Source organism: Lathyrus oleraceus, chromosome 4 (assembly GCF_024323335.1).
Source record: "Lathyrus oleraceus cultivar Zhongwan6 chromosome 4, CAAS_Psat_ZW6_1.0, whole genome shotgun sequence".
Classification (NCBI taxonomy): domain Eukaryota; kingdom Viridiplantae; phylum Streptophyta; class Magnoliopsida; order Fabales; family Fabaceae; genus Lathyrus; species Lathyrus oleraceus.
The window spans coordinates 71214278-71241980 of NC_066582.1; the positions used below are offsets into that span (position 1 = coordinate 71214278).

The 27703-nt window shown below is 39.1% G+C and overlaps 1 protein-coding gene across 1 annotated transcript; it reads right to left on the reverse strand.

Moving 5' to 3' along the window:
• Positions 1-21821: 21821 nt before the first annotated feature.
• Positions 21822-27422, reverse strand: LOC127136068 (uncharacterized). The gene is made up of 2 exons (XM_051062673.1): positions 22963-27422; positions 21822-22323 (listed from the first exon to the last, which is right to left on the reverse strand). The coding sequence occupies exons 1-2, from the start codon at positions 27420-27422 to the stop codon at positions 21822-21824; spliced, it is 4962 nt and encodes a 1653-aa protein (XP_050918630.1).
• Positions 27423-27703: the final 281 nt, after the last annotated feature.

Genomic DNA, 27703 nt, shown 5'->3' on the forward strand with positions numbered 1-27703 from the left:
ATTTGACTGTCCAAGAAGGCTTATTTTAGGAACTCTTGTTTCGTTTTCGGTTGTGCGCTTGTTTCATAAAAAGGGATGTTAAGTCATGTTAAGGAAACATTAGATCATATTTGATTTTATTCTGCAGAAGATTGTGCCGAATGGATGTCGAAACATTTAAGGAAACATTTGATTTAATTATACAGACAAATGTCAAAACATTGAAGGAGACATCATATTTGGTTTGTTTTGTTTTGGATATGCTTATTTTTTATGCCTAAGCCCATGCTTACCAAAGACTATTTAAAGAGGGAGTTACTAAGCCTAATGTACAGAAGAAAGAGTTGCGCTGGAAATTGTTATTGATAGGGTTTAGTTGTCGTTGTTATTTGTAAGCCATTTTAGTATCTCTTTGATACTTGAATTGGACTGAGTTTATTGAGTTGTAATTGTGAATCACTCACGAGCTTTTAAGCAAGAGTGCATTATGTTTCATTGGAAGGGTGTCTTATGTTCTTTGATTTTTTTTTAGTTGTTATCATTGTTGTATGATTGAAGGGAAATAGGAAGGGTCTCATATCTAGGAGAGTCTTATATAGAAATTCCATGGGTAGTGATTAGGTGAGAAGTTTGAAAAACAGAGGTTGTTTAGAACTTCAAACTAATACTGTTATAGTGGATTTCCTTCCTGGGTTGGATGCTCCCAGATGTAGGTGATGTTGCACCAAACTGGGTTAACAATTGACCTGTGTTATTTTCTTCCTGCCTATTACACTGTAATTGTTTCTGGTGTAACATGTTCTGAACCTGGTGTTGTGACATCGTATACAACATTTGTTATCTGCATAATTGTTTCTGGTGTAACATGTCATTATCCTTGTGTCGTGACATCGCATACGACATATGATATCTGAATACCAGAATTTCAAACCCCTTGATAAAATCCTTTGATGAGACCCATGATAAAATCCTTGGTGAAACCCTGGTGGAATCCTTTGATAAACCATGATGAAACCCTTTTGATAAAAATCTGATGAAATCCCTAATGAAACCCTTAATGGAACCTTTGATGAAACCTCTTGATGAAACCCTTTTTGATCAATTTTAACCCTTATGGGTGAAACTTGCATACAATTCCCATGATCATCAAATCATTTTAAGGGAATCGGTTAGTACTCTATTGATACCTCGATCACTCTGGATGAAACCCCTTGGTAAAATTCCGGCAGAACCCCTTGATGGAATCTTTCGGTGACATTCCTGATAAACCCTTTTGATAAAATCCCTTGACAAAACCCTTTTGATAAATTCCCTTGATAAAATTATGGTGGAACCCTTTGATAGAAAATTCCGGTGAAACCCTTTGATAAATTCATGATGAAACCCCTTGATAATAACCCTTTGTTGAAAGTTCTTGGTAAATCCCTAGTGAACCCTTGGTGGATAATGCTCTGATGATAACCCCTTGATTGAACCCCTTTAATAAAACTCCTTTGATAAAATCCCTTGGTAAAATCCCTTGACAAACCTAGTATATGGAACATGTTTTGTGTGTGGGATAGGTTAATAAGCTGGAGATATGAGAGGTGAAGACTCACTCAATAGTTGATAACAATCATTCAAAATGACCGACTACTGGATAGATTCCTTTGACGAGTCACGATGAGTGAGTTTGCTTGGGAATTCCTTTATTGAAAAGGATATGTGGAGATGTTACTTAATGGGGAAGACTAATAAGCATTACTACTTGGGGAGTTGTACTGGTATAACTGGGGATTAAACTTTGATCATCATCGATATAAGAACCGATAACTCATCATTGACAAGAAAATAAATGGAAGAGACGAAAGATCTGAAGGAAATAATAGCGATATAAGAAATGTAAAACAAGATGACAAGATGTGTAAGAACCAAAGTGAAAAAACAAACGATGTAAGAACCAAAGTGAAGGTATGACGATGGTGTAAGAATCAAAGTGACTGGATGATAATGGTGTAAAAACCAAAGTGACTGAATGATAATGGTGTAAGAACTAAAGTAAAGGTATGACGACGGTGTAAAAATCAAAGTGACTGGAGGACAACAGTGTAAGAACCGAAGTGACTGAATGGAAATGATGTAAGAACCGAATGACTAAATGGAAATGGTGTAAGAACCAAAATGAACAGTCGTGTAAGAACCCTAAATAGGATATTATCGTGGATGATACTGGAGCAAGAACTTCTGTTGGGGAGTTCTCTGAGAACAACGGAGTAAAAAGGAGTTTGATATAAGAACTAGATGTCTCTACTGGGTAAGACTGGTGTCACGTAAGATGATTGTCTACTGGGGAATAGGCTTCCAGCTAAGGTCCCCTAATGAGTGTGAGTGTCGAGGAAAGTCCTAAGAAATCCTTGAAAGTATCTGGTGAAGGAATTGTATACCATTAGGGCATACCAGGGACAATATTACTAAGTATTTTCTACTTGGGGAATGAGTTCCAAGGATACTTGCTCGGGAATTGTCCTTAAGACCGACTCACTAGGGTGTACAGGGAGAAAAGAGTTGGGGAGATGCTTGGACTGAGATCTATTGCAGACTTAGTTGGGGATGGATCCAGACTCTCATGATGAGTCCTGAGTCTCGACCTGTGTTATGTATCTATGTTATGTATGAATGTTATGCTATGTCATGTATGCATGTTTAGAGTTTGTATCATGTAATACTCCACGTTCGTGGATATGTTACGCATGATGTGATGCATGAATTCAATGTTGTGGATGATCCATTCATGGATGATATATCTTTTTGAAGGCTGGGTTTTTTGTAGGGTGCTAAGTAGGCTCAGGCTTTTGTGAGGTACCAAGTAGGATTGGGATTTTGTGATGTGCCAAGTATGATTGGGATTTTATGAGGTGCCAAGTAAGATTGGGCCTTATGAGGTGCTAAGTAAAATTGGGCTTTGTGAGGTTAGATTCATGCTATGGGATTACTCCAAATGAGTGCATAGTGAAGTGAATGAACTAATGCATGAGGATGATTCATGTGATGATTTGAATACTTTTAATTGGTTCCCCTATAATGGATCATGGATGGTTAAGTTTTAGAGAGGTTGCTTAGGTAACAAGGTTGCTTATCACACGATGGTAAGGTATTACATCAACATGACTTCCCGATACTCGTTTTAAACTTGATGATTGCAGATGTACGACAAAGCTTGTATGGTTCTTGAAAGTATTAAGAGGGAATATCCATGCAATATCCTATAGTTTCCCCAGTCTATTGGGGTATTTAAAGAGATTCTCCTTAATATGGGTTTTGAAGAAGCTTGTCTTTACTATGTGCTTGAAATTGCCTACCCTTGTATGAGCCTTGGAGATATTTTTCCTTGACTAATCGACTCTTGGAATGAACTACCCCAAATGAACCATTTTTTGGAAGCAGTTTCTTTTGATCAAGCCTTGCATTGGCCTGCGCCAGATTGATGGAGCCTTAGAGGGTATTTCCCTTGTTTATAGGGTTTCTGAGGGATTTTCCTTAAAAGGAACTTGAATCCCACCATGCTCTGATACGACCTTGATATGAACTGCTCTAGCATTTAAATCTTGAAAAGTCTACCCCTGATTATTAGGGTCTGGAGGAGTGTCCTGAGAAGGAACTTGGATCCCTCCATATTGTGATATGACCATGATAAGGACTTCCTCTAGTATCTGTATCTTACAAGGTATACCCCTGATTAATTGGTGCTTAACCAATTCTTAGAATTATTTGCCCCATGTCATTAGGATCTAGAAGAGTTGCATGAAAAAAAGACCCGGGTCCCACAATGTTGTGATGTGACCTTCATATGAATTCCCATAGTATTTGAACTTTTGAAAACTATGCCCCTGACTAACATACTTTCAGAGTGGTTGGCTCCAATGTGCTCCTGAGGTGAACTGCCCCAGTATGAGATCTTGAAAGGTTCACCCCTTATCATCAGGGTCATAAAGGTGATTCAACATAGGTGGGTTAAATCTTGAGATGCTTTGCCTCTAGTTAGTAGGACCTTCAGATGATCTACCCATGATTATAAGGATTTTACTCTAGTTAGTAGGATCTTAGGTGACTTTCCCCTAGTCATTAATATCTCGAAGTGGTATGCCCCTGATCAAACCATTGTTGATATTTCCTTGGTGCTAAGTATTGATTTATGAGAAAAATGTTATTTTTGCTAAGTAATTCTAACATCATGCTCATGCAAGTTTTAGAAATCAAAATTGTTATGGAAAACAGATATGGTGTATACAAATGATATATGGCCATGAGGTTGGCACAAATGAAGATGTGATAGAACAAGATAGTTAGTAACAAACATTCAGAGTCAGTTTAATAAAGATTTTGCCGAGTATGCTTTCATAGTGAACCTAGCTTCAATTAGGACTTTTAAATGTTATAATATGGTCTGGTTCACGGCTCAAATTTTAATTTTATCCCACCTCTTCTCCTGGATGTTCTCCATTCCTAAATTCAATTAACTCAACAAATGCTTTCAGTCTGCAAAAGAGTTCTGGTAGTCAAGATGATAGAAGTAGGTTTAAAATCACTAAGCATTGACGCGATTCTTGAGATGGAAATTACCTTCTTTTGTTTGCAAGCTTGTTTATTATTATTTTATTTTTATTTTTTTAATCCCTAGTTTTGCATGTACTGATTTATGAATTTTGCGGTCCATCGGGATGCCCTAACTTTTGCCTAAGTAAACTCCTTTTTAGTTTTTTTTGCCTTAGCGTTCCCCTTTTTTTTAAACCACTTCTTGTGATATTGGATTTTGAATTCGAAAGCTGTGACTGCCATATTAGCCTTCGTTAGATTTATTCCTTTATTGCTTCCTTGATGTTAGATGATGTATGCGAGGAATAAGATGTGCTTGGACCTATTATCCTTGCGATTAGATGGAATAATTCTCTTGAGATCATAATGCATCATTGACTTAATTGAAAAATTACCATGCCTCTAGTTAAGATTAAGGTTTTTTTAAACAGAAAGAACATCAACTTCAGGCCCGAGGGGGTTGAATACGGATTATCTCCTTATTTCTCCAGTGTTTGGGAAGTGAAACAATGCCTTACATCGTCAGACATGTCTTACTATTAAAAGCATATTCAGCAAATTCAGTTATTTATTACATCATTCTCCTCTTAAGTTTGTTAAGAGGTAAAATAGAAATGGAATTTTTATTTATTTATGGAAAGTTATGGCATAGAAAATAGTGAATACAAATGGATTGACCTCAAAAACATGCATGCTCGTTTTATTAAAATTACTTTTCAAAGAGTACAAATTTTAAATACAAACAACCCTTAGCGAAAAATAAATTACAACTGGAAATGATAAAGTTTATTGATCCTAGGGACAAACTTCATTGTTGATCCACTGTCTTTAGGGGATGATTTTTAAAGTTATTTCACTTGTAAAGATAAAGGGTGATAGCTCACCAATGGGACTTCTTTTTCGAAAGTCAAATGCAAGTCTTGTACTTTGTTCTCACATCGGGCATTCTCGTCATAACTGGTAGGATATGGACAAGGAGGAAGATCATTAAGTTGTAGTTCCACTAGGAAGATCATTAACTGGTAGGATTTGTCCTTCATTTTTTAGGTATGCTAAAAAAATATTATTGAGTGGCAATGCAATGCGGGGTCAAGATAAAGACATACCTAAGGAATCCCCAAACAGGTTTAGGGATAGTGCCAAATATAATGACACCTTGTTTAAGAAGTTTCCTTATAGATAGGGATAATGATTGGCATGGGAAACCCAAATGGGTTATGGGATATGTAAGGTAATATGCAAGCATGACCTAGTTAAAGGTAGGTTCCTTATGATAGATCAGATCTAGGTTTAGACTATCCAATTCCCTCACTTGTAGGATATAAAGTTTCTGGTAATATGATAGCCCTAGAGTCATGGACTATACCCTTGTTTTACCATGAGAAGGAGCATGCCTTCCTACGGTAACCCTTCGGGATAAGTCTCATCTATGAGGGACCTTAGTAACGACCCTTTCAGGTTGATAACATAAGGTCACCCTAAGTTTAAGGGGTTCTAGAAGAGGTCCCTAGAGTCACTGACCAAATTTAAAGTTTCATCATGAAGAAGTGTCAGCCTTCTTATGACAAACCCTTTTAATTGATCTACTCTAGACGGAATCATCATCAAATACCCCACGATATGAGAACCTTAGTGGCTAAGACATGACGACTCCTTACTTAAATTTATTACTTTTCCCCCAAGCTTGGGTTTTGGCTTCATACATGTCACAGTCTCACCCATATGATATGTGGATAATAATATAATATTGAAATATACAATAAAATATATAAAAAATAAAAAGAGTAAATAAATAAATAAACATAAAATAAAAAATCAAATAAAGAAGACACAACCCTAAAACCAAAGGTTAGGATATAGTCTCTTTAGGGAAAGTATAAAATGTCCCCAGCAGAATCGCCAGCTGTCGCGGCTGGAAAAATGACAATGTCGCCACCATTCTTTATTCGTTCCAAATGAATAGGGAAATACTGATAAAACGTAATTATTAAGTGTGAAATGTTAGGTTCGGGAGTCGGTTAAGTAAGGGGAGGGTGTTAGGCACCCATTACCTCCATTGTAATCAATGGGAGCCTCCTTTAATTCTAGGGTTAATGTGTTTCTAAAGAATGTTTGCTTCAATATTTATTATTTGTTTAATTACTTATTTATTTACATTTTTTTTTATTATTAATAAGAAGAAAATTTATTAAGAGGAAAAGATCTAAAAATGTTTTTGATTATTGTACTCGCTAAAGTTTACAACTCTATGCCTACGTACCCCCATGTTGGATGAACGATCAGAGTATCGTACTTCTTGTAAAAAATAATTGTTTGTTTTGTCGTTTTTATCCCTTGAGTTACAGTCACACATCAGGGGCGAAGAAATGATGGATATTTAAAATGGCTTAATACTCTAGGGTAGAGTACTTATAGTTTGAAGTGTGTTGAATTTGATTTTATCCCCGAATTGTTTGTGAATAAAATATTTAACTTATTTTAAGAAAATAAATTTTAGAATATTAGATATAACCCTTATCCCGTTTTTATCCCTTATTTTATCCCTTGAAAATCATAGACTTTTATCTCATGTTTTATCCCATATTATATCCCTTGTTTTTATCCCTTATTTAATTGTAGAAATTTAATTTGATTAAGAAAATAAATTAAATAAGATGAAATTTAATATATAGCTTATCCCGGTTTTATTCTTGTTTTTTAGAAATTTTTCTAGAATTTTATGTCATAATTATCTCATAGTTGTCCCATAGATTAACCTCAATTTTCTAGATTAATTAATACCACAATTAACCCTATTATTACCTTATATTATTTGTGTTAACTCCTTTTTCAAGAATTAACCCCAATTTCAATCTACCTAATTGTTCTAAGATTAATCCCTAACACTTAATTTAAATCCTTAATTTTTATATTTTAATTCCATGTTAACCATAACTATCTAAGTAATTATTTAAAATTATTCTTTTGTATTTAATCCCTAATCATATTAAACCCCTAAATTATTTTAATCAATTTTTATATTATAACCCTAATTAATAATTATTGTAAAAATATTAGTTAACTCTAATGATCCTAACTTAATATTGTTAACCCTAAATTCTTGATTAATATTCCATATTAATTATATTTTTTATTCTATTTATCTTATTCTTGGAATTACAATAGTATAATAATAATATCAACTAATTAACTTTTTTTATTTTTGAAATAAAGAATAGAAAACGCATTTTTGTATTTGGATTAGATGAGAAAAGATATTTTAGTATTTTTATGTTTTTTTTCTTATTATTGTTCAAATTAATTAAATATCATGATAGAAATAAAAGGAATAACTTTTTTATTTTTGATTAATAATAATCTAACATAATTAAAAATCATAATGAAACATAAATCAAAACAAACTTAAGAAAATGATATTTTAGTATATTTGCAATACTCATTCTTAGGTATCTTTGTAAATATAATGATTCCCATGACATATATATACATATGAATCCTAAAACTCCGTTTTTAGAAGAAAAAAAACTCGAGTCAATGTTTTCATTTTTATATAGTCCAACACAATCTTTTTTATTTTAGATGAGAGAAACCAAGAAATTCCAACTACCAGACCGTCCTAACCGTCAAATGTCACTACTAGCATGTCTAAAAATTTCATAAGGGACTTTAATCTATAAATCTTAAATACATACCGGATGAGTATTGGTTTAAGTTTGATAAAGATTAGAGATTTTTCTTATAGGTTGTGATTTTTAACAAAAAAAAAGTTTATAATTTACTAATGGAAGATTAATGTTGGAGGTGGTTATGGTTTATTAATAATTGTTAAATTTAATTATAAAACCTTTACCTTTTTTGAAAAGAAAACATAATTAAAATATCTATATACAAAAAAACTTCCTAATTGAAACTAATTATTTCAAAATTCAATTATGTACAAACACCCGGTTGAATTATATACAAAAATTGAAATCAAATACATATATACAAGATTTTAGATATTTTTTATGTACAAAATTTGAAATAGCACCAAAGAAACAAATCCTTAAACCAATGTCAAATCAGAAAAAACACAAACATATATGCACAAAGTATACATACAAAAAGCCAGATCACTTATTCGAGATTCAGGTTTACCAATCTGAAGTGCCGTGACCAATTTAAGTTGCTTCATACTCCATTTCTTTTTCCTTTCCTTTGTGATTTTCTCCTATTTCCTTTGATTTAGAGTTTAGTTGTTGTTATTCTTCAATGTGAAGAGTAACAACTTTGGGATAGTGAATTTTGTAAATTATGGATGTATTAAAAGTGTGAAAATGGATTCTATATATAGGTAAAATTAGGTTTAAAAAATTAAATAAAATTCAACTGTTTAGAAAAGATTTCATTTAACCTGATTCTACCCATTTCTTATAGCACAAGCTAATGAATCTGGATGAATTCATGGCTTTGTGAATTTAGATAAAAAAAATATTTTAAATAAATAAAAATAATCTAATAATCTAATAATGATAAAAGATTTTATATTTTTTTATATTTTTTGAGATTTTATACCTGAAATAATGATTTTAATGAAAGAATAAAATTTTAAAAAATGCATTAATAACAAATATGAAAGTTAATAATAAAATGTTAAAAAATTCTATATAAAAGGGAAAAGACACTAAAAGTGATATATGTGGGATTTGAATTCATAACCATTCCGTTCCTTTTGGAACCAACTATGTTATTCCATTCATTTGAAATAATATAGCATTAGCGAGTAATCTTAATAACAATTCAATGATAATATTAATATTAGTAATAATATTAATACTAATATTATACTTTAATAATCCCATGTGACCCTAATTAGATGATATATTAATTAATGAAAATTTGATTAATAAAAAATAATAATTTAACCCTAATTAATTCCAATATTAGTCTATTCCTAAATAACATTAATATAACTTAATATTAATTTGTAAAAAAAATTACTAATATTAATCTATCCCCCATTTAACTATTAACGCTATTATCCCTGCTATTAAAATAAATAATCCCCTTAATACTTATTATAATTTTTTACTAATGTGTTTTAATCAAACAAAATGTTCCTCTAGCCTAACTCCCCAAATTATTATGTTCCAAGCAACATCACTGGAGTAAAACAAATCTCTAAGAGGACTAAAAAGTCAAAATGACACCCCCTCGACTTTTTATGCCATTGGGGTTGACCGGATGCCTTATAAAGGGTCCTAAGCATGTCAATGACCTAGATTGTAAGTCAATAACAAGAAAGAAATAGTGGTTAAAATTTGGGGTACGGCAAGCATTATTACTATTAGGTTGAGATTGTATACTCTATCATCTTGGCTCCATGCTAGCTACTTATTGACAAACTAAGGAACCGGTAATCTTTAATTTTTTGTTGATAGTTAGCAAATATCAAGTTAAAATAGTATGAATAATAAACATAAAAAAAATACAATTCAAGAAAGTGATAAATCCCTCGAATCATACAATTCTAGTAAGAGATAACCAACTAAAGAACATTTAAACTATGCATAATTTAAAATAGAGGGGTAGAGAGAATTGTACACCAATATTTAAACTATTTTGACGTGTCATCCTCGATTGTAACTAGTACAGTCTCCAATTGAGAACCATTTAAAATCCATCAGTCTTCCAATAATTTGAAATTATTACAAATGTCTTTTGGTATAATAGATGATCACGGATAACAAATACTTAAGTCCAGCTTCAAAACAACATAATTATGAATCTTGGTTTTCCTTCTGCTGTTTACAACTCACTAGGTTGCAACTTCTTCAAGATCTTCACTCAATCTTGAGCCTTCCATATTTTCATAACCAAAGCACTCCAAGATTTTGTCCATTGAGATATTCACTCGATCCTACTAAAACTCCCATATCCTAGTCATTTAATTGATCAAGGTGCTAGAAATTCCAAGGATTCATCGGTCGTGATCTTCACTTGACCCTACCAAAAATAATTCGGAGTTGAAAGTCTTATTTTTCTTCATTGGATGTTAATCTCCATAATTTATTAAAAAAACATATGGTTCTTAAATCCAAAAGCACAAAAAAAAACTTTTCAATAAAATCAGAATCCCCTAATCTACCATAAACTCCTACTAACCCTTATACTTAGAGTTGAGAAACCACAAAGATGAGTGTTTGGCTAAAGGTTGAAGATAAATATTTCTTGAAGAATATCAAACATAAAATGTCTACACTATACAAATAAACTCACTAAAGAAGTTTTTACTCAAGGATGATTTGAAAATAAGATTGTTTGATTCACAAAACTTTTTCTGGTTTTTCAAAGGTCATGAGAGAATGCAAAAGCCAATTTTCAAAGATGATGTTTTTTTGTTGCAAAAGTGAATTGTTATTCTAGAGAGACAATATTTTTCATTTTATATGTGCTAGAGATAAGGTACAAAAGAGGTGAAAAACAAGCAATATGATTCGAGTCAGAACCTAAAGCTATGGTTTAAATCAAATGAAAGATTGACTTGAAATAATATAATAAATTCGGGTTTTAGCATATTTGATTAGAATGAAGACTTTATTTGTGATTTGAGACATGAAAAATTATGAATCAAGCTACAATTCCATAAATGAATTCCAAAAGATTGATTGCATTCATGATTCGAAACAAATATTATTATGACTCAAGTCATGGTGCCTTTGATTCGATTCAGGCAGAAGCTTGAATCAAATCACGCCTTTTTGTTCCAAAATGAAAATTTCTCATTTACTCATGACCCGAGTCAGACAAATTTGTGACTCAAATGAAGATTAAATAAAATCTTGGTTCAAGTCTTCTAACTTGTGATTCAAGCAATACATTGTTGAATTTTCATCAATTTCTCAATTAAAATAATATTGAATGGTTTCAACCTAAATGAAAATTAAGGATAGTTAAGGGGTACATCGAATATGATAAAATGATAAATAAAAAAATACAATAAAACAATAAATCAAAATTACAATAAAATGATAAATATAAAAATATCTAAAATGCAGCAAAACATGAAAATATCGATGCAATCACACTATTACCGATAGAGCAATTTTACTACGTACCACCTAAATCACCTTGGGGCATGTACATGAATCATCATAGTTCAAACAAATCCATCCTAAAGTTCTTGGAGGTGAGAAAAATACAAGAAGTTGGGATAATGGAATTGTGTTAACCATTTATAACTTTTTATGGTTGGTTTTAAATAAGTTCAAGTTTATCATAATTACTAGAAGATAAAGAGATAAAGGAATAGGTATTAAACATATATATTTTATCATGGTTTACCATGTTAACTAAGAGTTATATACAACCCCATCACACTAAGAGATTTTTACTATAATTAAACTAGTTAAAAAATTACTAAGATATTTCCTAAAGGGAGTGTGGGAGAAGTTAATATCTGGGAAGATGAGACTCTTGTTTGGGAATTTAGGTGGAGAAGTCATTTCTTCGTTCACGAGGAACCATTTGTTATTGACTTTCTCTTGGTTACCTTAGAGCATGCTTTTTCTTTGGATAATGACAAGTGGCTTTGGAAGTTTTCTAAGGATATTTCCTTATCAATATCCTCTACATATCATTCTCCTTTTCCTTCTTCTAATCCTGCCTCTATTCCTAGTCATTTTCATTTTTTTCACCTTTAGGGTAGGTGGGCTAAGTGTAAGGTGATTGTGTTCTCTTGGCAGCTTCTCTTGGATAGGTTCCGTTATAGAGAGAAATTATATAAGAGAATTGTGATTGTTGATCTCGGTCTTACTTTGTGTCCTTTCTCCTAGGGTTATGTTGAGTCAGTTTCTCACCTGTTTGTCACATGTGACTTAGCTAGTACGAAATGGTATAACATTTTTAGTTGGTTGGGGTGATATTAAGTCCTTCCCAAGGATTCTAGTCTTCTCTTCGAGTGTTTTATTTCCTTGGGAGGTAGGAGAAATCTAGGGAATTTTATATTATATGGAATGTCGTGGTATGGATCATTTGGAATTCCTAAAATGAGATTGTGTTTTTTGGCTCAACAACAAACGTGAAACAAGTGGAGGAGAGGAGTAACTTTTTAGCTTGGATATTGGTTTTGGGCAGATCAGAGGGGCCTCTTTCATCCTCATTGATTGATTTCAAAACCATATCCTTTAGATTAAGTAATGGAAGATCAAGATCTCAGCCATGATGGAAGTGTTGTGTGTCATTTCTTTTCCTCGGTGGTTTTTTATCTGGTGTTGGTGGTCTAGTTAGTCTAAGATCTAACTTGTTCCTTCTTTGGCATGCAGATTCTTAAAGAAAGTCTTTCTTGAAGTTTATTTGTGTGGCTTGTTGGTTTTTGTAGCGTTTTCATGTTTCTTTTATTATTTTTTCCTTTGTAGCTTTTGGTACTCCATGTACCAGAATTTGATTATATTATATATGTACTTTGTTTAAACTTCCATCCCTTATTATTTAATATTACTTTGTCATTAAAAAAATTAATTTGATTATTTTTAATAATTAAGTCTTATTATTTTTAGTTATTATTATATTTGGATATTTATAATTTTGTATTTTAAAGTTAATTTTGTTATTAAAGTATCTTAGTTGTATCCTATATTGAATTTTACATTTTTTTCACATCTTCGTATCGTGTCCTATATATTAATTAAAAATTAAAAAATAAGAAGATCCGGCAAAATAAATCAAAATTATCTATAAAAAAGTAAAATAAAATATTTACAATACCTTTAAAATTATTGTTACTATCTTTTAAAATTACTAATTTATCCTCTAAACAAATTTAACTCAACTGTTTTTTATATTATTTTATTTTATTTTTGGTCAATATTCACGTTTTTTTTACTATATTTAAAAATATAAAATTTCTAAAAAATATTCAAATAAAAAAATAAATATAAAAAATGAAACAACTAACAAATATATAGTTTTCAAAACATAGAAAATTGATATATAAAAAAAGACTTAAAACCATTTTTTGTTGACTCAACTGAAAAAAGTAGATTCAACTAAATGAATAAAATGTTAATTAAGTTTACATAAAAAACAATTAATAATATTTTAGTATAAATAAAATGACTTTTGATTTTTGTGTGGATTTTAAAATACTTTTAAATTGTAAAAAAAAATCAAATGTCACCAAAATAAAAATAGTCATATACGATGTCATATAAAAATAAATCTAAATCAATATAAATTAAATTTAGAATCAATTTTAAAACAAAAAAAAAACACAAAAACCAAATATATATTTTATATGCTAGAAAAAATGATATTTTTTTAGACAATTCTAAATAAATGGAAATGTAGATTGATTTTTTAATATCGTTCTAAATCTAATCTTATTGAATTCAAATCTTATTAAATTGAGTCAAATTGTTTTTATAAAACAAATCTTAAATTTATTTGCAAAAAGAAAAGATAGACTTTACCAGTATACCAAATAACCGTGTGCGATTCATCATTTAAAATCCTTTTATTTGCAATTTTTGTTTTTCTACTTAACGCTTTTAGGAGAGAAGACAATGAGAAGTTCATGAACTTCATGCTATTAGCGGAGAAAACAATGAGAAAAAGAAGAAGAAGAGAAAGACACATGAAGAAAAAGAAGAGAAAGATAAAGACGACGACATCAACACTACTGAAACCTTATGTGCCTGATGAATTAATAAATGAAATCCTTTTAAGTTTATCGGTAAACTCTCTTATTCGTTTCTAATGCGTTTTTGAACCATGATTTTGTCTTATCTCTTATCCTAGTTTTTCCGAATTATATTTTCTAAACCATGGTTTCTCTTATCTCATATATTTGAATTCATATAAAATGATTTACGACAAACAAAATCTATGGAATTTGAAGAACAATATGACTTTGAGAATGCTTCTCTTAAACCGTGCAATTTTTTTCATCCCCAGGCTGATTTTCTTATTGAAATTTTAAGTTACTTTAGTGGATTTATATTTTTCCACCATTCTTCAAGCTTCCACATATTGAACCCGTGCACTAAAGTTTGAAAACAAATACCTTTAGCTCTGGGTGAATTTCAAACAAATTTAGAGTTATGTTATTTCTACTATCTATATGGCTTTGGATATGATCAGTTAAAAGATGATTACTTTGTGGTTTCACTGTCCTGTCTTCTAGTCGAGGAAGATATTTCACGTTTGGAATATTTCTCATTGAAAGATAACAAGTGGAAGGAAGTTGAGGATACTTACTTCCCTTATACGCGGGACAAGATTGAACCCAGAGTAAGATCGCTCTATAACGAGGTTATTAATTGGTTGGCTCTACATTCTAATTCCTTGATGGAAGTTAGTATTGCATTTGATTTAATCGAAAGAAAACTATTTGAGATGCCTTTTCCAAGTGGTGTAGGCCATAAGTCTAATCATTGTGATTTATGGGTATTTGGAGAATTTTTTAGTTTATGGGTTAAGCATTATGAAAATAGTAGAATTGAATTGTGGGTGATGAAAGAATACAAAGTTCATTCGTATTGGATTAAGGCTATTGTTCTCCCTATGGAAATCCTATCTCCTCATGAGTTTTCCCTAATATGTTCTACAAAAAATGGTGATATCATTGCAACAAATGCTAAGGATATATTATTGAGGTATAACAACAAAGGAGAGCTTATAGAGGCTTCCTCACACATATTCTTTGCATATGGTACCGTTTCATGTGGATCCCAATCGGTAGTGTATACAAAATCACTGCTTTCTCTCCCTGGTGACCACATGCTAAGGATATCAACATTAAATAGTTCTGGATTTAAACATAAACAAAGTTATCAATACTTTATAAGCTTGCAAGTTGTCACCAGGGAGAAAAAACAAAGATTATGTATACACTATCATTGGGGATCCACATGAAACTGAACCATCTACAAAGTATCTTAATGAGGAACCCTCTATAAGATCTCCTTTGTCGTTATACCTCAACAATATATCCTTAACATTTGTTCCAATGATATCATCATTTCTTGTAAAACGTAATGTGGAAAACTCATGAGGTTATAGGATTTCCATAGGGAGAACAATAGCCTTAATCCAAGAGGAGCGCACTTTGTATTCTTTCATCACCCATATTTCAATTATACAATCTTCACAATCCTTAGCCCATAAACTATGAAATTCTCAAAAGACCCACAACTCACAATGATTAGACTTATGGCCTACACCATTCAAAAGAGGCATCTCAAATAGTATTCTTTCGATTAAATCAAGTGCAATAACAACTTCCATCAATGAATTAGATTATAAATCCAACCAATGAACAATCTTATGATAGAGGGACCATACTCAAGGTTCAATCATATCACGTATATAAGGGAAGTAAGTATCCTCAATTTCCTTCCACTTGTTATCTTTCAATGAGAAATATTCTAAACGTGAAATATCTTCCTCGGCTGGAAGACAAGACAGTGAAACCAAAAAGTAATGATCTCTTAACTGATCATATCAAAAGCCATATAGATAGTAGAAATAACATAACTCTAAATTTGTTTCAAATTCACCCGGGGCTAAAGGTATTTGTTTGTAAACTTTAGTGCATGGATTCAATATGCGGAAGCTTGAAGAATGATGGAAAAATATAAATCCTTTACAAGAACTTATAATTTCAATGAGAAAATCAGCTTTGGGATGCAAAAAAATTGCACTGTTTAACAGAAGCATTCTCAAAGTTAACTTGTTATTCGAAACCATGGATGTTGTTTAGCATAAATAATTTGATATGAATTCAATTCTACGAGTGTGTGTTGTAAGTTGAAAATGTAATTCGGCAAAATTGGGATCAGAGATAAGAGAAAAACATGGTTCAGAAACGCATTGGAAACGAATAAGAGACTTTATCAGTAAACTTAAAAGGATTTCAGTTATCAATTCTACAGGCACATAAGGTTTCGATGGTGTTGATGTTGCCGTCTTTATATTTCTCTTCTTCTTCTTCTCCCTCATGTATCTTTCTCCTCTTCGCCTTTTTCTCATTGTGTTATGTGCTAATAGCACGGAGTTCATAAACATTCTCATTGTTTTCGTTCTAAAAAACTTAAGAAAAAAATTGTAAATAAAAGGAACTTAAATGACCATTGTTTATCTTTTTCGACGTCGCACACTGTTATTTTATTTATTGGCGAAGTCGATCTTTTCTTTTTGCAAATAAATTTAAGATTTGTTTTGAAAAAACAATTTTACTCAATTTAATAAGATTCAATTTAGAAAAATATTTTAAAAAATCAATCTAAATTTTCATTTATTTAGAATTGTTTCAAAAAATTTCATTTAGTCTAGCATATAAAAATGATATTTTATTTTTATGTGTTTTTTTTAAATTGATTTGTAAATTTAATTTATATTGATTTTTATATGACACTGTATACGACCATTTTTATTTTTCCGATATTTGATGTTTTTATACAATTTACATGAATTTTAAAATCCAAACAAAAATTTAAAAAGTTATTTTATTTATATTAAAATATAATTAATTGTTTTTAATTCAAAACTTAATTAACATTTTATTCATTTAGTTGAATCTACTTTTTTATAATTGAGTCAACAAAAAAATTGTTTTAAGTCTTTTTTAATTTTATCAATTTTCTATGTTTTGAAAAAAAAATATAGTTTTTAGTTATTTCATTTTACATATTTATTTATTTTATCTGATTTATATTAAAATGTTATCTTTTTAATATTATATTTAAAAAAGAAGAGTTGAACCTTGATCAAAAATGAAATAATATAAAAAAAATGGTTGAATTGAATTTGTGTCTGCCATAAATATGTAATTTTGAAAGATAGTAACAATTGTTTTCAAGGTATTGTAAATATTTTATTTTACTTTTTTATTGACAATTTTTATTTATTTAGTCAGATCTTCTTATTTTTTAATATTTAATTAGTACATAGGACACGATACGAAGATATGAAAAACATGTAAAAGTCAATATAGGACACAACTAAAATACTTTAAAAATAAAATTAATTTTAAAATAAAAAATATAAATTCAAAAATATAATATAACTAAAAATAATAAAATTTAATTATTAAAAATAATCAAATTATGTTTTTTATGACAAAATAATATTAATAATAAGGGATTGAAGTCCAAACAAAATACATATATAATATAATCAAATGGTATAAGGAGTGCCAAAATCTACAAAGGAGAAAACAATAAAAGAAACTGATCTCACCTGATCAGGAGGGCCTTCCAAGGTCTTGGTGAATGGGCCGGAGAATGAAATGAGAGGGGGGTGTACCTGCAAGGTGCTCCAACGCTTAAGTCAGAAAAGGTACAGAATGAGATTATCAGAGTGTGAGTTAGAATACCTGCCCCTTTGCCATGAAAGGGGTATTTATATTGAGCCCCCAGCGCTGGGCCAAGGCTCCTAATGGGCTGGATTAGCTAGGCCCAAGGAGGAGCTGCCAGGGGGCGCGTAAGAAGCGTTAAGACCTAGACCAAGGTCTGCCCCCTGGTCCAACTGCCCCTATCTCTAAGGAGACAATATAGGGGAGTTGGGTGACGTGGTGAGTGAGATGCCGTTATGGCTCTGCCCGACACAACTTAGGTGCCCGCGGCGTGGGTTGACGATGAGTGGATGGAGATCATATGAGGAGGACCCGCTCGTTGTCCGACACGTATTTAAGGGGCCGGGGAGACATTCTCCGGGCGGACGGTCGTTCACCTGACGTGTCCTCGTGGTCGCTTGGATACGGTCGTTTGGACGTGGGCTTGGCGAGCATTGGGCCGTGCCGTGCTAAGTGTCGTGGCCCAGTCCAGAACAGGAGCCCCCCAAGTCGAGTCTCTGAGCCAGAGAGATGACTTATGTTTCAACTAAGGGTTCCCCGAGACGATGGGGAAGCTTGATCGTTAGACAGGTGAGGTCGTAACAGACCTATTCATGACTGACATTTCTCCGGGAATGTCGGGGATGGAGGTGATCGGTTGATCTGCGCCTTCCTTGTAGTAAACGTGGGTATGACGCGGGGAGGAGGCGTCTTGGTGAGTCGAGGAGACGGACAGGTGCTCGGGTCGTTTCAGCTTCTTATCTTTGATAGACGTGTCTCACGATTAGTGGCGTCGCTTCGTTTCGCGCGCAAAGACGGCGTAGGCAGGCTAGGCAATGATGACCTAGCGTGTTGGTCCACGTGCCAAGCCCTATAAAAAGGGGTTGAGTAACTTCATTTCTACCTTTTTTTCTCGCTCATACGTTCACCGGAGATCTCCACCTTCTCTCTCGTTTGCTTGCTCAACCGTCTGGACCGCCGTCTCCGCCCGTCCTCCTATCTGAACCACCGTCTTCTGCTCGGACACCACCGTACCCTTTCAACTTAACTATGTCAGGTATGATTTTCCACTGTGACCCATTCTTTTTCCTTGTTGTTTTCTGTCAAACGCATGATAATGTTGTAGAAATGTGGTTAGGTTTAACTTGGGAACAGTGTAGTGGACTGTAGGTGTATGTTAGATGGTAGAAAATAGGGTTGGGATCCTACTGTACCGGGCATAAACTTCATATGCTGGGCAATACTTGCATAGGCTGTATGAAGTTTATGCCCGGTCTCCATAGAATGCGTGCGCCACCGAGTTGAGCGCGGTTAGTGTCCGTCGCCGCTACGCCCTTTCACTTGACCTGCGGTGGAAGGGTGGATTTGATATGACGTCGAATTCACTCTTTCTGTCTGCGTTTCAGGTGCTACCGGGCGCTTACGACCGAGGAAGGAAGATTCTGGGTCCTCCACCGAAGACGCGACAATCGCTCGTCTCCCTGTCGGGGATGGGAGTGTCCGAGATGGTACCGAACACGCCTCCTCTTCCGGGCAGGTCGACTTCTCATGGGTTGCGGACGAGCCCTTGGAGGAGGAATCAGACTTCTGTGACGAGGCCATTACTGCTCACGCTATGGTCGAGACCCTAAGCCGGGAGGATCCACCAAACTGGTATTGCTGCGCCCCTAAGGAAGAAGACCGCATTTGTCATCATTTCCCGGGGAAGCAGTTCACCATGTATGAATTTGCTTTTCGTGAGGCGGGGATTAGACTGCCCTTCAGCTCCTTCCAGATGTCGGTCTTCAAGTGGCTCCGGCTGGCGCCGTCCCAACTACATCCTAATGCTCTCGCATTTATGCGGGCATTCGAGTTAGTTTGCCAGTTCCTCGGCATTGGTTGCACCCGGGCTCTCTTCTTCCACGTTTTCCATCTCCAGAGGTCTGGTTCCCGTGGTCGCCACAGTTGGGTTTCTTTCAAGCAGCCCGTGCGTCTGTTCAAGACGTACGAGGATTCTGTTCGCCATTTCAAAAGCCGATGGTACGTGGTGATGCCGATTACCCGGGCTGCCCTTCACTCTCTCTACTACTATCAACGGGAACCCAACGGGGAGGAGACGCTGATGTCGAAGATACCGCTGAGGTGGCAGCGTGATCATTTCGATCTCTCCACAGCGCATTACCGGGTCAAGTACGCGATGCTCGGCGAGGAGGATAGGCTCGCGTACAAGAAGCTGGTCGATTACGTGCAGAGCTTCAGCTTGGCGTTCTGGGCGAATCGACAGGGTGTGCCCTACCTGGATGAGGCCGGGGAGCTAATCACCGAGACGCGTTATATCAATACGAAGGCTCTGCTCGAGTGTGATACCGAGGAGGAAGCTCTGGCGTTATTGAGTAGGCAGACTTTGTTTAGCCTTTTATTTCTGTTTATGACTTCGGTCGCTAACGTTTGTGTGTAATTTATTTGCAGGTGCCATGCCCAATGCTCGTGATCGGGTGCTGAAGCTAGCGAATCAGGTCGGCGCTCCTGACCGGGTGCCCAAGAAGAAGAAGAAAACTGCGGCCCGTGTCTCGGAGACTGCTGGCGATGCCGGGGTCGGTCCCTCGCAGGCGGCGAGCGTGATTCCTTCCTCTCCTCCTCGGCTTAACCCAATCAACATTCCTGATAGCAGCCCGTCGCCAGCGGCTTCTCCCCTCCATAAACGGAAGCGTCCGGCTGGGGCCCTTACCAGGTCGTCTCCAGGAAGTCCGAACGGACCGGGGAGCTATCTTCTACCTCCCTGCTATGTGGAACGGTCGTTCTTCAAGGCCGAGGAGTCGATTGTTGTGCCCGCGCCTGAGGCCAAGGCTATTCTGGACCAGGATGCTGCTGCTCGGAGAAAAGATCTGGCCAGGGATATTGCTGCTGTCATCCGGGTGATGGAGACGGCCATGGTTTTGACCGACACTTCGGTCTCCACTGCCTCGCTGGAGGGTGCCCTTTTGCAGGTCCGGGCGGAGAAGGAAAAATTATCTAAAGATCTGTCGGACTACAAAGAAGAGCATCAGCTACAGGAAGGGCTGAGCCGGAAGCTGGAGGAGGTGGAGAAGGAGAGGGACCAGTTGAAGGCTGCGACGGCGAGCTTGGAAGAGCAGGTGGCCGACCATCAGAAGCTGACCGAGGACAACGCTGGCCTACGGGCTCAGGTTGCGTTTCTCGAGGGAAAGGTCCGTCCCCTGGCAGATGAGACCGAGGAGGAACGCGCCCTTGGTTCGCGCGGTGAGTTGCTAGGGCATATTCGGACTCTCAACCAAGATCTCGTGGCCTGCTTCAAAGAGGGTTTCGACAATGCTGTCGAGCAGCTCGGGCTTCTGAACCCTGAGTTGGTGACAGCAGGGTCGGCCTATAACTACTGCGTCCGGGATGGTGAGATTGTCTGCCCGTTTGAAGTGGAGGAGGAGCTGGGGGGAGAAGAAGAAGAAGAAGAAGATGAAGAAGTGCTCCGAGCGGAGTCTTAGTTTATCTGTTTTTCTTATCATGGCCTGCGTGCCTTATGTCTTTTGGCCTTCGGGCGTTGTAATATGGCCTTCGGGCGTACTTGGCTTCGGCCGCTTTTATCGTTTCTAATGTATGAATATTTTCGTTACCATTCATTGTGTTCGTTTGTGTTTGATACTTGTTTGCATGAATTCGTACTCTGCTCGACTTTGTTAATCTCCTCGGTTTAGGGAACCGACGAAGTGTCGGGCTTTGTGCCCGTGGGTATCGAAGCCCGGGTCCGTTGTTCGAACCCTGGTCCCGAGGCTTGGGTCCTCCCATCGCGAGCTGGGTGCCCTGCCAGTCTTGGTACTTCGACGTTGGGTCTTGGTCAAGATCCCAACCGTCGGGGAGGGTTGTGTTTGTTATGTGACCCCGGATCGTTCCCGGGTCTCGTGGTTCCTCCCTGGGGTTTTGGGGACGAAGAGCGTGGCCGTACCTGCCATGTCTCCCCGTGGCGTACTTAGCTGTAATATTGTCTAAGTTTTTCTGCGTTCCATGGTCGAGCGAGTTGTTCTCCTTGTAGGTTTTCTAGGTAATAGGCCCCGTTGCTCGTTTTGTCGCGGACGCGGTAAGGGCCTTCCCAGTTGGCCGCCAGTTTGCCCTCTCTCGGGTTTTTCTGGTTTCTTCTGAGGACCAGGGTGCCGACCTGGAACTCTCTTTTTATGACTTTCGCGTCATGGCGTAGTGCTATTTTTTGTTTGAGGGTTGTTTCCCGGAGAGCTGCTTCGGAACGTATCTCCTCGACTAGGTCGAGCTCGGCTCTAAGGGTCTCATCGTTCATTTCCTCGTCTAGGGGCTCCTCTGTCCTCCTTGTTGGCGTCCGTATCTCCACCGGGATGACCGCCTCGGTGCCGTAAGTTAGTCGGAACGGGGTTTCCCCGGTGGTAGAATGTGGTGTCGTGCGGTAGGCCCATAGGACGCTATGTAGCTCCTCGACCCATGCCCTCTTTGCCTCGCCGAGTCTGCGTTTGAGGCCACGTAAGATTACCCTGTTGGCCGCCTCTGCCTGCCCGTTCGTCTGCGGATGCTCGACAGACGTGAAATGCTGTGTGGTGCCCAGGCTGGCGATGAAGTCCTGGAATCCTCCGTCCGTGAATTGTGTCCCGTTGTCTGTGACAAGTGCCTGGGGTATACCGAACCGAGCGAGGATGTTGCGTTTGAAGAACCGGAGAATGTTCTGCGCGGTTATTTTAGCCAGTGCCTCCGCCTCGATCCATTTGGTGAAGTAATCCACCCCGACGATGAGGTATTTATTCTGATATGATCCGGTGACGAAGGGTCCGAGGATGTCCATGCCCCACCACGCGAAGGGCCATGGGGAAGACAATGATTTGAGGTCGTTCGGGGGTGCGAGGTGCATGTCGGCATGTCGTTGGCATTTGTCACATCTTTTGACGTGCTCTTTCGAATCGTTTTGCATGGTCGGCCAGTAGTAGCCTGCTCGAAGGGCTTTTCGTGCGAGCGATCGTCCGCCGAGGTGTTGAGCGTTAATTCCCCGGTGTATCTCTCCAAGGATGTCGGGGACTTTCTCTTCCTCGACGCATTTGAGTAGTGGGATGGAGAATCCTCTCCGGTAGAGTTTGCCTTCGAGGAGTACGTACGAGCATGCGCGTCGTTTGACAGTGGTCGCCTCTTTCGGGTCAGCCGGGAGTTCGTCTCGTGTGAGGTAATTGTAGATGGGTGTCATCCAACAGTGGGCATCTCCAATAGCGTTGACCTCGAGTGGAGGCGGTAGTTTGTCGATGTTGGGCCGCGGGAGAATTTCTTGGATTACTGATTTATTCCCACCCTTTTTCCTCGTGCTGGCTAGTTTCGAGAGAACGTCTGCCCGTGTGTTGTGCTCGCGGGGTATGTGTTGAACTTCCCATTTTTCAAATTTATCAAGTTTTTCTTTGACGAGGGACAAGTACCCGAGGAGGTTGTCGTTCTTGGTTTGGTATTCTCCTCGCACTTGTGAGGCCACGAGCTGGGAGTCGGTGGATATTTTTACCTCTTTTGCTCCCAGGTCCTCGGCTAACCTCAGGCCTGCGAGGAAAGCTTCGTATTCCGCTTGGTTGTTTGATGTTGGGAACGCTAGCGCTAACGATACCTCTATCAGGATCCCCTCTTCATTTTCGAGGATGATCCCGGCCCCGCTGCCTGATGTGCTAGAGGCGCCATCGACGAAGATCGTCCATTTGTGGGCGCTTTCTGCTGGAGTCGGGCAGTGGGTCATCTCCGCGACGAAGTCGGCCAGCGCCTGAGCTTTCAAGGCTTTCCTACTTTCGTATTGTATGTCGAATTCGGAGAGTTCTAGTGACCACTTGAGCATCCTCCCGGCCATATCCGGGCGCCCGAGCAGCTGTTTGATTGGCTGGTCGGTCCTCACCTTTATCGTGTGTGCGAGGAAGTAATATCGTAGTCTCCTCGCTGTGTTGATGAGGGCCAGGGCGACCTTTTCGATTTGCTGATATCGGAGCTCGGGACCTTGGAGTGCTTTACTCGTAAAATAGATGGGCTTTTGTCCTTCGTCGGTTTCTCTTATTAGGACGGCGCTGACGGCCTCGGTCGCCACGGATAGGTATAAGTATAGGGTTTCCTTTTCTGATGGCCGTGATAAGACCGGGGGTTGGGACAGAACCTTCTTTAGATGGAGTAGCGCTTGCTCGCATTCATCGGTCCAGTCGAAGGTAGCCTCTTTGCGAAGGAGTCTGAAGAATGGCAATGCGTGCTGGGCGGACTTGGCGATGAAACGGGAGAGTGAGGCGAGCACTCCATTGAGTGACTGGATCGATTTTTTGGTTTTCGGGGTCGGAAACTCCGAGAATGCCCGGCATTTGTCGGGGTTGGCCTCGATCCCTCTTTCGGTGAGATAGAAACCGAGGAACTTGCCTGCCCGGACTCCGAACGTGCATTTCTCGGGGTTGAACCTCATTTTACACCGTCTCGCCTGCTCGAATACCTTCGCAAGGTGTCGAGCATGGGTTATCTCCTCGTGTGATTTGACGATCATGTCGTCCATGTATACTTCGAGCATGTCCCCTATTTCGTCTTTGAAGACTTTGTTCATCATGCGTTGGTATGTAGCGCCAGCGTTCTTGAGCCCGAACGGCATCACGTTGTAATAGTAATTGCCCGTTGGGGTCATGAACGCTGTGTGTTTCTTGTCTGCGGGCGACATAGGGATCTGGTTGTATCCACTATATGCGTCCATGAAGGACAAGAGTTTAAAACCTGCAGAGTTGTCAACGAGCGAGTCTATATTAGGGAGGGGGAAAGCATCTTTCGGGCAAGCCCTATTAAGATCAGTATAATCAACACACATACGCCATTTTCCATTATTTTTCTTAACGAGGACTACATTAGAGAGCCAGGTTGTGTACTGGGCTTCAGAAATAAAATTTGCCTCTAAGAGGTCTTTTACAGCTCGCTCGGCAGCCTCTGCCTTTTCGGGCGATTGCTTGCGTCTACGCTGTGCTATGGGCTTGGCTGCCCGGTCTACAGCTAGCTTATGACACGCGATCTCGGGGTCCAGCCCGGGCATTTCTGCGGCATTCCACGCGAAGAGGTCGGAGTTCTCTTTGAGGCATGCTACTAGCTCTTCTCTTGTTTCCTCGGGTAGTCCCTTACCTATCTTCACCGTCCTTTCCGGATCGTCCCCAAGAGGAATGAGTTCGAACTCCCCGTCGGGGATTGGTCGGACCGGGTGTTCGAGAGAGCGTTCCTTGGGGAACCTCCCCTCTTCGGTCTCGTCCAGCCCGATGCGACAGTCGAGGTCGATGGCGTTGACTCCTCGGGCAAGATCCTCGGTCTTGAGTTTTTTGTTGTTGCAGTTGCTCTTCGTGCTGACTACGGCCTGTCCTTTTACTGCGGCGTCGTAGCATCGTCGGGCTGCTTCGATGTCACCATGGATGGTGACCACACGTCCCAATTTGGTGTAGTATTTCATCTTCAGGTGGACGGTGGATGGGACCGCAGTGAGTTCGGCCAGTGTCGGGCGTCCAAAGATGCAATTGTAGAGAGACGGACAGTCTACGACCAGGAATTGGATTTTGACTTCCCTGGCCGTTTCTTGTTCGCCGAAGGTGACAAGGAGCTCAACATATCCCCACGGTCTGGTTGTTGCTCCGTTGAATCCTTGGAGATCTGATCCGACGTAGGGGGCTAAGTTGGTCTTGTCTAGCTTCAGAGTCTTGAAGAGGTGGACGTACATGATATCCACTGAGCTGCCTTCGTCGACCAGGATGCGCCGTACGTCGAATCGGGCCATCTTTGCTCTAATCAATAGTGGGATGGCCGAGTTCGGGGATCCGCCCGGGAGTTCCTCCAGGAAGAAGGATATTGGGTTGGATTTTCCCCGGTATTTTGTCAATGTCGCTTTCTGCTCGGGGGCAGTCAGTAGGAGTTCGTCGAACTTACGTTTGACGGAGAGGGTCGCGGATTCCCCGTTAGTTCCTCCTCCTGATATCACCAGTGTGGTAGGGAAGTCTTCCCAGGGGCTGAGTGCAGTGATCTTGCCCTCGGGCAATGGTTCGGGGAGGAAGAAATCTTCCGGTCGTGACACGCAGAGGGCCACTTGATAGGGAGAGTTGTCGGGGGGTGTGTTTTCCCGGGGTCTCTTCTTCTCTGGCTCGTCGTGTCTGGGAGCTTCGTTCTTCCTCGTGTACTGCTTCAGGTGCCCTTCCTGGATTAAAATTTCAATCGCATCTTTCAGGTGGACGCAGTCTTCGGTCACGTGCCCGTGACTTCTGTGGAACCGGCAGTACTTTGATTTGTCGGTGTGGGGCTTTGGTGCAGACGGTTTTGGGAACCTGACCCTGCCCTGCTTAAATTCAGAGTTGATACATTCTGCGAGGATACGCTCTCGAGGAGCTGTCAGTAAGGTGTACTCGCTATATCTGCCCGCGGGGCCTCTTCCTTCCCGGAGCTCGCGAGGTCTTTCTTCTCTTCGTTTGTCTCCGTTGCGACGGGAAATGCTCGTGTCCTCGCGTTTTGAGTGCTCGGTCTCCCCAGCGTTACGTCCGCTGCGGGCATTGTGTGCCACCTGCTTTTCCTCGTATCTGATGTAGGCCTGGGCTTTATGCAGGAGCTCGTTTAAGGTGCGGGGAGGTTCGATCCCTACGGCTCTGCTAAGTTCACTGCCGGGTAAGAGACCTCTCTCGAGGAGATACTTCTTCATGTGCTCGGTGGTATCTACCTCGACAGCTTCCTGGTTGAATCGCTCGATGTATGAGCGCAGTGTTTCATTCTTCTTCTGCACTATGGCTTCAAGGGTCGCCTCAGTCTTGGGGTGACGACGGGAAGCTGTAAAGTGCCGGGTGAACATGGACCTCATGACTCTCCATGACGTAATGGACTCAGGGGCCAAGCTTTTGTACCAGGCCATGGCCCCTTTCCTGAGGGTCGTTGAGAACAGTCGGCATTTTAGGTGCCCGGTTATATCATTGCGGTAGTCGAGCATCGCGTTGACGTTGTCGACGTGATCGTCGGGATCTGTAGTCCCGTCGTACACAGCTAGGTTTGGCGGTTTCTCCATGCCTTTGGGGAGCGGGGCTTCCATTATTGCCCGAGATAGGGGGCAATGCAAATCTTCCTCGTCGCTCCTTACGGGAGACAGTTCGTTGTTGTCGGGGCTGTGCCCGCGCCTTGGTGATGTTCTCGCTCGACCACCGTCACGATGGGCGCGTGCCCTGCTGGCGTGGGGTTCGGGAGAGCGACGTCCTCGCTTCTTCGTTGGCTCCGAACGTTGTTGTATCCTACTCACCGGCTGGGGCCGGGCCTCTTGTCGTTCGGCTTCGAGGGCCATGATTCGTTCGTGCTGCTGGTGGAGCATAGAACCGGCCTGATTGAGGGCATTCACCATGGCAATCATTACGGCGTCTCCTTCAACGGGGACGGGAATGGGATGAAATGTCTCTGCCCCTAAATTGTGGGCGTGAGAGACATCTCCGTTGTTTTGGGGCTCTGGAGACGGGGTGGATGGATGACCGTCCCGAACGTCCGCTTCATGGGATGGCGGGCCGTCGTCCATGTTGTAGTTGACGAGGGGACGGCTGTGATCGCTATGTTGTTCTCCGGCCATGTTGGAAGGACAGAAATAAATGAGCTTTTGATCCTCGTTTGATGAAGATGGGGATAGCTAGTTCCCACAGACGGCGCCACTGATCTCACCTGATCAGGAGGGCCTTCCAAGGTCTTGGTGAATGGGCCGGAGAATGAAATGAGAGGGGGGTGTACCTGCAAGGTGCTCCAACGCTTAAGTCAGAAAAGGTACAGAATGAGATTATCAGAGTGTGAGTTAGAATACCTGCCCCTTTGCCATGAAATGGGTATTTATATTGAGCCCCCAGCGCTGGGCCAAGG

What these genes read in the sequence shown, in the direction of transcription:
- LOC127136068 (XM_051062673.1), bottom strand. Translation starts at nt 27,422, where the DNA reads ATGGCCGGAGAACAACATAGCGATCACAGCCGTCCCCTCGTCAACTAC. An exon ending in GTCAAACGACGCGCATGCTC is followed by an intron (nt 22,324 to 22,962) that starts GTACGTACTCCT and finishes CCTCAAACGCAG; the next exon opens with ACTCGGCGAGGCAAAGAGGG.